General features: G+C 39.0%; 1 protein-coding gene across 2 annotated transcripts in view; it reads right to left on the bottom strand.

Annotated features, from left to right (window-relative positions):
• Window positions 1-903: 903 nt before the first annotated feature.
• The window catches only part of LOC136699536 (stonustoxin subunit beta-like), a 49,745-nt gene continuing 39,287 nt past the window's right edge, over window positions 904-11,361 (bottom strand). Inside the window, exon 4 of one of the 2 annotated variants that reach the window (XM_066674317.1) lies at window positions 904-1,021. In XM_066674317.1, coding sequence (XP_066530414.1) covers window positions 963-1,021 — 59 coding nt within the window. In that variant the 3' untranslated portion in view covers window positions 904-962. Of the gene's footprint in view, window positions 1,022-6,875; window positions 6,995-11,361 lie in introns of those variants that run through there. The other variant, XM_066674316.1, reaches the window with a different exon arrangement.

Below are 11,361 nucleotides of genomic sequence, written 5' to 3'. Positions count from 1 at the left end.
GGTGTACCCTGAGCCCCTTTAACACCCACCAGCACAGGTAAGTGCAGTGTAAAGGTGCAGGTACAGTCAAATATCTACAAAGAACTATCCTTCTTATTTATATAGTCCCTTCTTAACACGGACTGAAGCACTGAACACTCTTTAGAATCAATAATTAAATCAGACCTTTATTTTAAATCATTTAGTTCTTTCAGGACTGTTCAACTTCCAGACATAGTGTGTTTCATAGTTTACCCATTCAAAGATCCTTCCTCTTTAAAGGAAATGCAGGGGCAGTGGTGGGTGCTGATATTAATCCACCTACTGTCATAGCCTCTGACGATGTGAAGGTAATTTTATTTCTTGAGAAGGAAGCAGTTAAATGAATGGTGTTAATAAGGGCTGGCACTGAGGACTCCGGGTTTACAGTTTATCTAAGAATGTCATCTGCTTACGGGGTTATTTTATTATCTTCATATAATATTTTTACATATTTAATAAGATTGGAGCCCAGATTAAAACATTTGAAATAAAAATATGACCATTCTACAAGTCAGCTGCCGTCTCTGAACACAGAGGATGCACCAGAACATTAGCTCCTCTTTGTTTGAAACTATAATTGCATTACGATGTCTATTATTTTTATATGAATTATAGACTGCTGTTTAGATTAGGGTTTACTACAGGACCTCATCCTGGCCACTAGGTGTCAGTGTAACTGCTGTTTCATAACAGAGAGAACAAGTGGAGGAAGACTTTTTTACACATGTGTTGTTTTTCTTTTTTACTGCTTAATTACAGCCTTTTTTTTTAGGTTTTTTATTTGTCATTGTACAAATTCCAATATTTGTTATGGTACAAATAAGTATTTTAGTGCTGTTTATTAAACTCCATATAGTAGAATAACTGTTTATTTGTAAACTTCCTCAGGTCCAAGAGAGTGATCCAGAGATGACTGACGCGTGAGGAGGCGGGTCTTGAGGTCATGTGACCCAACAGTGTGATGTTTCCATGAAACTGAGGTTTGGACAGAAATGAAGAGCTGGAGAGAGAGAGCAAGAGAGAGAAAGACATTTATTTTTATTTCACTTTCAGTCTGTGTTTCTGTGAGAACTCCAGGGTTGTTATTTCTTATTTAGTTCTTAATCGTGCGACTAAAAGATAAAGAGCCCTGAACTGTGTAGGTGGGTTCCGCATGTAATTCATAATGTTTAAATAACGTTTAAACATCTCAAATGAACGTTACAATAACGTTTAATTATGTCATAATGTTTAAAGTTGTAAGGTTTGAACATGTAAACAATGTTATAAAGTTGAAATACGGCACAACGTTTAAATAAAGACTAAATTTATTTTACACGTTTTAACACACATTTTAACATTTAAAATTCAATTGGTTAAAAACGTTGGGTCATTTCAATGATTTTTTTTTTTTATAAAATCATTCAAAAACCAATGACATAATAGTCATGTATGTAGTTGTAACATTTAGATAAAATGTTACAACTACATTTTATGTAGTAATGTAACATTTAGATAAAATAATATTTAAACATTATTGTGTTTAAATAATGTATGATTTAAATAATGTTGTAACATTTAAATAACATTTTCAACTTTAAATGTTATAACATTTTAATATCATCATGAAATTAGTGTCCGAACATTTCAGTAACATCAGAAAATTAAATGTCACCATTACGATGATTTTATAACATTATAATAACATTTTATCATTAATAACATCCTGATATTTAAAGAACATTATGACATTATTTTTGTACATTCATATTATTGCTCGACAGATCGTATCCATAACTCACACAAAAACAACTGTAGAAATGTAGCATAGTTAACCATTTAGCGGTGGTCCAGAGTCACTCTGTTTTGTTAGTGTGGTTCTCCAGGATGTTCTAGATAACAATAAAACATAGTAGACACCATCTTTAAGGACGACTGTGTAATTCATCCTTATTTACTTATGTTTTTTAAAGATGTATATAATTATTTTTTCATTTATTTGCTAAAAGAGATTTACACGACTGTCCTCCATTGAAAACGTAAAACAATCAATAAACAAAACAGAATTAATGTAAAATAATGAGATATTTGTTGCTTATTAAGAGAAAGCTTTGTTTCGTTGTTTGACCCAAACCTGACTAGTCTCTGGTCAGATCCCACTTCTCCTCATGTTTACATTATTCTTTATTTAGAAAACATTCCTTTTTTTATGATAGATTTTTTTATAATTAATGGTAACCATCGTGTTTTCACCAAACTCAGTGTTTCTCTGTGGATTTTAGTCTGTATCCAGACCTCTGTGTTTTTTCAGGCAGATTTTGCCTTGCATTGGAAAGAATCTTTTAGTCTGCAGCTCTCTCAGTGTTTAGACCCCATCTGTGTATCACACACTCCCCCAGAGATTAAACACTTTCAGAGTTCATAAATAAATCAACAATAAAAACCTGAACTGTTTGAAATTCTGTTTTATTCCTCTCCAGGTGCAATTTTGAAGAGATGTGTAAAAACTTTTTCAGACATTTTTCTGATTAAACTAATCACATTGGGATTCACAGAGAAACACAAACCTCTCTAAACCATGTGTGAACTGACGATATGTAACTTATCAGAACCTGACCTCACTGTTGTTTATGAATGAGTGAGTGAATGAATGAATGAACAATTCCATTTCTCCAGCGCTGTTCTAGACTCCCACAGCTCTTCACACTCTCTGGGACATTAGAGAGTGTCCTCCTCCTCCCCCAGTGTCCACCTCCACCTGGACGATCCTCTCCAGTCCCTCACCACACACCAGCTGTGAGGACGAGAGGAGACGAGGGGGAGGGACAGAGCGGTTTACTGAAGACGGGGACGGTCAGGAGGACAGAGAGAGGGACCACAGGGGCAGATTTAGGACACTGGGGTCACACTGAGACTGACTCTGTTCCAGGAACTGCCCCCGTGGGTCTTTACTGCCCTCAGGACCTCTGTGTTACGTCTCGTCTGAAGGAGGGCGCTGTTTATTCAGTACAGTGTCCCCCTCACTGCACCCAGGCATTGGGATCCACACAGAGCACAGGGACAGTGCCCCCTGCTGCAGTGGATCTGCAGGTTCTGGTGTTCAGGGGCTAAAGCTGCTGGCAGAACAAAACTACAGCAGGTTTATGTGGCTGAATGCCATCAAATTCTCACAGCAATGTTTCAGAAGAAGCACAGAAGCTTAACAAAGAGGAGTGAACTCCTGATTAATGCCCTTTACTTCAGGAGAAATGTGACTGCTTTGCCCCCACCCCCCGCATTAATAAACATACCAGTGTTAGAGAGCCTTCTGCAAATGTCTGAACAAACATTAACATTAATAATCTGACAATGAAAACGATTTATTATATTACACTTTACTAATAACAGAATTAAACATCATTTACATCATATTTATCTTAGATTCATGGAGACACAGCTACTCCCAAGAGAACTGTAATGTGTCTTAGTTTTGTCTTACATTTAAACATCACACACTGTATAAGCGCATAGTAGGACCAACAGTTGCCTCATAGCGACCCCAAGTGTCAGAAATCCATACTGCACTGCTGTCAGACAGAGGATGTGTAGCCACTGAACCAACTGATGGTTAATGAAGTTTAATACTGTGTGACGTCACAGACAACCCTTAAGAGCTTTATAAAAATATACAGAAAATCAAAATTAATTCCTTAAATAATTCAATGAATACAATACAATCTCTGGAGTATTTATTCCATCAAATGACTACATAACTCCTTTTAACTTTAATATGACAATATAAAAAAATTACATCTCATAAGGAATCAAAGCCTGAGAACAGAAAGAGGATTTCACTTACACTTAATAACAGACTTAACCTCTATGAAACTCCACAGAAAGGAATAGTAACGTAATACATATGAAATTACAGTCAAACTATTACAAATGTTGCTTTCACAGAAGAATAGAGTTAAATGAATTAAGTGCTAGATAAAGAGCCTCTCAGAGACTTTTATGACAGGTCGAATTACAACAACATCCTTCAAAATGTAAACTCACCCACAAACTCTCCAATTTATTCCAACAAGATGAGAATGTAATATTAAATATTCAGTGAGAAAACTGTCAGTGCCCGTGTGTTCTAACTGCATCAGTCTTTCATTCATTGTCTATATCCAGTTCACCCTAAAAGACAGCAGTCTGAGGAAACCCACACAGACACAGGGAGAACACACCACACTGAAGTGGAGCTCAAACCCACAGCCCCAGGACCCTGTGTGACAGTGACACTGCCTGTTGTACCACTGTGTTTCCCCTTACTTCAGTGTTAATAATTCTGCTGTAAACGGTCTATCCCAGGTGATAGAGGACTTTATTTAAACTGATGGAGGAGAGTGTCCTGGTCACGGGTTCATCTTTCACAACACCTCACTAATCACATCCCATCACACGCACACGCACACACACACACACACACACATTGGAGACCCCTGGTGAAGTTCTGAAGTCCATCTCTAATCCACTAGCCAAAGTCCTATGTTTGACCTGTTTTACCACCGTATTTCCTTGAAGATCATTAAACGACAAAGAAGAAAGCAAGGCAGTGAGACCAAAGTCCCAGCAGGAAAGCTCTCTCCAGACTGCTGGAGAAACAAGAGAAAAAGAGGCCCATGAGTTGATTCAACTCAAAGAGTAGAGAATTCAAATAAAACCAGAAAGATTCCTTTTTGAGGAAAATACCAAATTACCAGCGTGGTCTGGTTCAGAACAAACTCAAGACTCTGCACTGAGAGAGCAGAACGGAGGTCTTATGAAGTGTCAGCACCAGCTGTTCTCACTTGGGCTGATTACTAGGAATCCTGGAGCGTGATCTCCCTCTGGAGGTGGGATGACCACAGTGCAGGTGGTCCCTTACAGATGACGTCAGAATGAAACTGAAAGTAAACACAGTTGTTCATGAGATTTGGCGCCCCCTCCAGGGTGTATTCCCACCTTGTGCTCAATGATTCCAGGTATGCTCCAGACCCTCTGTGACCTTGAACTGGATTACCGGTTACAGACAATGAATGAATGTGTCAGAGCCAAATCTGCAATAACTGCGCCTTTCTCTGGTCTGCCCTCTAGTGGAAGCCTCCAGTTACAAGAGTAGCACAGAGGTGAGTCTGTGAACAATTACGTTCACAACGCAGACAGTTGTCTACACAAACGCACGGACAAACAGCAGGAACATCTCTACAGTAACAGTGCCCCGGGCATGGGGCGTGAACTTGATCTTACTGCTCTGACACTCACTGTAAACACACAGTGGTAAAGGGATCACTCTGCTTTACTCGGACACAGGGGCCACTGCTGAGGGGCAGGGTTCACTGGAAATATTTGTGATCATTAGCCTCTAAAATATTCATATACATGCAGTTACAATTAAAGAGAAATCCCTGCACGGCATAATACTCACAATCACTGCTCTGAATGTTTCTGAAGGCAGCGCTGATTAGAGGAAGAACCAGTTTAATTGGCTACCAGTGAACAGGAGGGGATCATCGTGATTGGTTAACACACACTGGGTGGATTTTCAAATACCGCAGCACTGGTAAAACTCTGCCTAGACCCCTGTGGTCTGCCTGCTCTGACTGACAGAAGTGTATTAGGAAGAAACAAGCGTGCAGTATAAAGATATACCTCTAACAGTCTGTATCTGTTAATAATAAATACATTATAAAGTGGTATTGTGTCTCCTCCATCTTCCTCCTGAGACTAAGGGTGAATCTGAGACATCTACAACTCCACACATTGTCCCATTATTGGCATAAAAATTACATTTTACAAGTATTATTTTGCACAAAAAAATGATCTGTTAGTATTTATATCTGACTAGAATCACACAGTCAAGTATCTGAACGCTGTGAAGGGAAATTTTAAATGTGTGTGTTTCATTTACAAACATGTGCTAATTGAATCACTAGTATTTAGTAGTAATTGCTAGTATTTAGTAGTAATTAGTAGTAATCACTGATGATTAGTAAAGGTCTTTGTTTTATATAAAGATGAGCTGTTTTATGAAATGTATGTTGCATTATTCTGTCTTTAGACTGTTTCACCAACTGAGTCTTTAGAAGAAAAGGAATTTGATGGGAGTTCATAGGAGTGCAGCTTGAAAGAGTTACACTCCTGCTTCCAAGGTATCAAGGAGGTTTTTTTTCTGTTTTAACGAGCACGAGATGTAGCTTGTTCATAGAACTTTGTTTCTGCACAAAACTGTTATCTCTTTCTTCCCTTATAGGTGGCTCAGTTACAAAATAACTCCTTGTATGATGATGAAGTGCTTATGTGTGTGTCAGGAATCACGGGGCAGACTGACGGAGACGGACGCACTTGCTAAAACACAGTATTTATTGAAACAATAATAAAACGAACAAAGGAAACGACATGACCTGAGAGTAGAAATGAGAACATGACACGACGGAGAAAAACAGACCGGACTGAGCGACATAAAGCAACACAACAAGACTTTGGAAAGGAAAAAACAAGACTTGGAATTGGAACAAATGACCGACAAGAGGAAGTGAGACAAGGGGACTTAAACACATAACACAGACAAGACACACCTGAAACAGATAACGAGGAGGACGGACAAGGAGGTGGAACAAAGGCGGGACAAGGGCGGAGACATGGACAATAACAAACAGAGCTATGTGCTGAGAGAGCACATGGCGGGGAAAACGGACACGACAAGACAAGGGCGTGACAGTGTGTGTGTAGGTATAAAACAGAGTTTTTTCTTTTGATAGAGCAGAGCAGAGTAGAGGGTTAGTGCATGCTTTTAGCTGCTCTCAATAAAGGTTACTCAAAGATCAATTTCAGTCTCATTTCTTATTAGTTGATTATTTCCATGACAATGCCTTGAGAGCTGAGATGTCCAGTCATCAGATTAGATCCTGTTGGATGGTCACAGAGGATCTTGTGTCCTTCTGCATCCAGCTCTTCATTATCAGTCGTAGTGAAGGAGTCAGAGACACTAAAGAGTTCAGTCGTGTGATCAGAGGGTAGAAGACTTTCAGAACATGCCATGACATTAAAACATATAAAATTTTTATACCTTTATATATTTATATATTTGTAGATTGTCATTACTCTTTACAGTTTATTCATTTATTTATAATTTAATTAAGTTATTTTTAATGTTGGCAGGTCTAGTCCTCTAAAATAGTCCTGCCCTGTGATTACTGGCTTTCCACACCTTTGTTTGACCCCCTCCCTCCGAGAGACGAGGCAGTGACCGGCCACAGAGCTCTGTGTTTGAAAGATGGTGACATTTCAGTATTCAGTAAAGGTGTGTGTTTCTGGACACGGAGGACGCTCCACTGTCAGTCTATCAATGTGTCAATGTGTCAATGTGTCACTGTGGTGGTACCCTCAAGGCCACATATTTGTATCTTTAATTATGGATCATAATTGTAACATCACTGAATGAAAACCACTTTATCATAAGAACAAAATAGTTATGCAGGAATAGAGAAATAAATATTTATGTGAGTAAAATCTTAATTAAAAAACAAATAACATTTTTATACCTTTATATATTTGTAGATTGTCTGTACTCTTTACAGTTTATTATTTTATTTATAATGTATTTATTTTTTAATTTTGGCAATTTTAATTTAGTCCTCCATAATATTAAATTGTCCTGCCCTGTGGTAATCTGCTTTTCTCTGGATCATAACTGTGCAACAGATTCTCAAACTCTTTGCATCCTCTACGTGGAGACGTAGACACAGAGTTCTGGATCTAGAGGAACATCCAGGGGTCAGTGGACAGTGGTGGTGAATGGAACCAGACGTCCTGCTCTAAAAGCAAAAAGTAGCAAACAATGTTTATGAAAGTGATTATTTATTATTTTTACTTTGTTTTCTGTAAAGTGCAGTTCTCATGAAGTGAAGAATCAAACTGCTCTGTCGTCCCATAATGCACAATTTTAAGCTCCAGAGAGTGGGTCCCCCACATGGGGGCAGTCATTTTTAGAACAGGTTTGGTACAGAGTCTCTGACACAGACAGACCACTAGGTGTCAGTGTAACATGAAGAATCAGTTGTGAAAAAACTGACTGCATCTTTAAACAACACCTCTGCAGCTTGTCATTGGTCTGAAAGGTGTTTATTCCACAGTTCTGTAAAAGCTTGTCCAACCTAGCAACAGTCGCTATGGAGCCTGGAGAGAGGGGTTAGAAATATTGCTCTAAAATAAAGAATGAACAGAGATCCAGTTCTCCATGATGTCGTTCCTTTCTTCCCTCTGAGGGAAAGGTACAAGAACAAGGGATCAGAGAGGAGAGGTTATGGAAACACACTTTTAACAAATTATTAGTTTTGAAATGTTTTCTTTTGATCATATTCTCAGAGAAATAAAATGGTACAAATATGAGCTAGTGTATGAGTAAATACAGACTCCACTCCTGAACTGTAACAGTTATAATCACTTATAAACAGTGTGTTCAGACTCAGTCTGATCTACAGCACAGCGCCCTCTATCATCTGTAAGAGTAAATACAGACTCCACTCCTGAACTGTAACAGTTATAATCACTTATAAACAGTGTGTTCAGACTCAGACTGATCTACAGCACAGCGCCCTCTATCATCTGTAAGAGTAAATACAGACTCCGCTCCTGAACTGTAACAGTTATAATCAGTTATAAACAGTGTGTTCAGACTCAGACTGATCTACAGCACAGCGCCCTCTATCGTCTGTAAGAGTAAATACAGACTCCACTCCTGAACTGTAACAGTTATAATCAGTTATAAACAGTGTGTTCAGACTCAGACTGATCTACAGCACAGTGCCCTCTATCGTCTGTAAGAGTAAATACAGACTCCACTCCTGAACTGTAACAGTTATAATCAGTTATAAACAGTGTGTTCAGACTCAGACTGATCTACAGCACAGCACCCTCTATCGTCTGTAAGAGTAAATACAGACTCCACTCCTGAACTGTAACAGTTATAATCAGTTATAAACAGCATGTTCAGACTCAGACTCATTTAAAGCACAGCGCCCTCTATCGTCTGTAAGAGTAAATACAGACTCCACTCCTGAACTGTAACAGTTATAATCAGTTATAAACAGCATGTTCAGACTCAGACTCATTTAAAGCACAGTGCCCTCTATCATCTGTAAGAGTAAATACAGACCCCGCTCCTGAACTGTAACAGTTATAATCAGTTATAAACAGCATGTTCAGACTCAGACTCATTTAAAGCACAGCGCCCTCTATCGTCTGTAAGAGTAAATACAGACTCCACTCTTGAACTGTAACTGTTATAATCAGTTATAAACAGTGTGTTCACTCTCAGACTGATCTACAGCACAGCGCCCTCTATCATCTGTAAGAGTAAATACAGACTCCGCTCCTGAACTGTAACAGTTATAATCAGTTATAAACAGTGTGTTCAGACTCAGACTGATCTACAGCACAGTGCCCTCTATCGTCTGTAAGAGTAAATACAGACCCCGCTCCTGAACTGTAACAGTTATAATCAGTTATAAACAGCATGTTCAGACTCAGACTCATTTAAAGCACAGCGCCCTCTATCGTCTGTAAGAGTAAATACAGATTCCACTCCTGAACTGTAACAGTTAAAATCAGTTATAAACAGCGTGTTCAGACACAGACTGATCTACAGCACAGCACCCTCTATCGCCTGTAAGAGTAAATACAGACTCCACTCCTGAACTGTAACAGTTATAATCAGTTATAAACAGTGTTCAGACTCAGACTGATCTACAGCACAGCGCCCTCTATCGTCTGTAAGAGTAAATACAGATTCCACTCCTGAACTGTAACAGTTAAAATCAGTTATAAACAGCGTGTTCAGACACAGACTGATCTACAGCACAGCGCCCTCTATCGTCTGTAAGAGTAAATACAGACCCCGCTCCTGAACTGTAACAGTTATAATCAGTTATAAACAGCATGTTCAGACTCAGACTCATTTAAAGCACAGCGCCCTCTATCGTCTGTAAGAGTAAATACAGACTCCACTCCTGAACTGTAACAGTTATAATCAGTTATAAACAGTGTGTTCAGACTCAGACTGATCTACAGCACAGCACCCTCTATCGTCTGTAAGAGTAAATACAGACCCCGCTCCTGAACTGTAACAGTTATAATCAGTTATAAACAGTGTGTTCAGACTCAGACTGATCTACAGCACAGTGCCCTCTATCGTCTGTAAGAGTAAATACAGACCCCGCTCCTGAACTGTAACAGTTATAATCAGTTATAAACAGCATGTTCAGACTCAGACTCATTTAAAGCACAGCGCCCTCTATCGTCTGTAAGAGTAAATACAGATTCCACTCCTGAAATGTAACAGTTAAAATCAGTTATAAACAGCGTGTTCAGACACAGACTGATCTACAGCACAGCACCCTTTATCGCCTGTAAGAGTAAATACAGACTCCACTCCTGAACTGTAACAGTTATAATCAGTTATAAACAGTGTTCAGACTCAGACTGATCTACAGCACAGCGCCCTCTATCATCTGTAAGAGTAAATACAGACTCCACTCCTGAACTATAACAGTTATAATCAGTTATAAACAGTGTGTTCAGACTCAGACTGATCTACAGCACAGCATCCTCTATCGCCTGTAAGAGTAAATACAGACCCCGCTCCTGAACTGTAACAGTTATAATCAGTTATAAACAGCATGTTCAGACTCAGACTCATTTAAAGCACAGCGCCCTCTATCGTCTGTAAGAGTAAATACAGACTCCACTCCTGAACTGTAACAGTTATAATCAGTTATAAACAGTGTGTTCAGACTCAGACTGATCTACAGCACAGCACCCTCTATCGTCTGTAAGAGTAAATACAGACCCCGCTCCTGAACTGTAACAGTTATAATCAGTTATAAACAGTGTGTTCACTCTCAGACTGATCTACAGCACAGCGCCCTCTATCGTCTGTAAGAGTAAATACAGACTCCGCTCCTGAACTGTAACAGTTATAATCAGTTATAAACAGTGTGTTCAGACTCAGACTGATCTACAGCACAGCACCCTCTATCGTCTGTAAGAGTAAATACAGACTCCACTCCTGAACTGTAACAGTTATAATCAGTTATAAACAGTGTGTTCAGACTCAGACTCATTTAAAGCACAGCGCCCTCTATCGTCTGTAAGAGTAAATACAGACTCCACTCCTGAACTGTAACAGTTATAATCAGTTATAAACAGTGTTCAGACTCAGACTGATCTACAGCACAGCGCCCTCTATCATCTGTAAGAGTAAATACAGACTCCACTCCTGAACTGTAACAGTTATAATCAGATATAAACAGTGTGTTCAGACTCAGAATGATGTACAGCACAGCGCCCTCTATC

This window comes from Hoplias malabaricus, chromosome 6 (assembly GCF_029633855.1).
Source record: "Hoplias malabaricus isolate fHopMal1 chromosome 6, fHopMal1.hap1, whole genome shotgun sequence".
NCBI classification, from domain to species: Eukaryota; Metazoa; Chordata; class Actinopteri; order Characiformes; family Erythrinidae; genus Hoplias; species Hoplias malabaricus.
The sequence above is the reverse complement of the archived record's forward strand: the minus strand, read 5'-3'. Positions and strand labels throughout refer to the sequence as shown.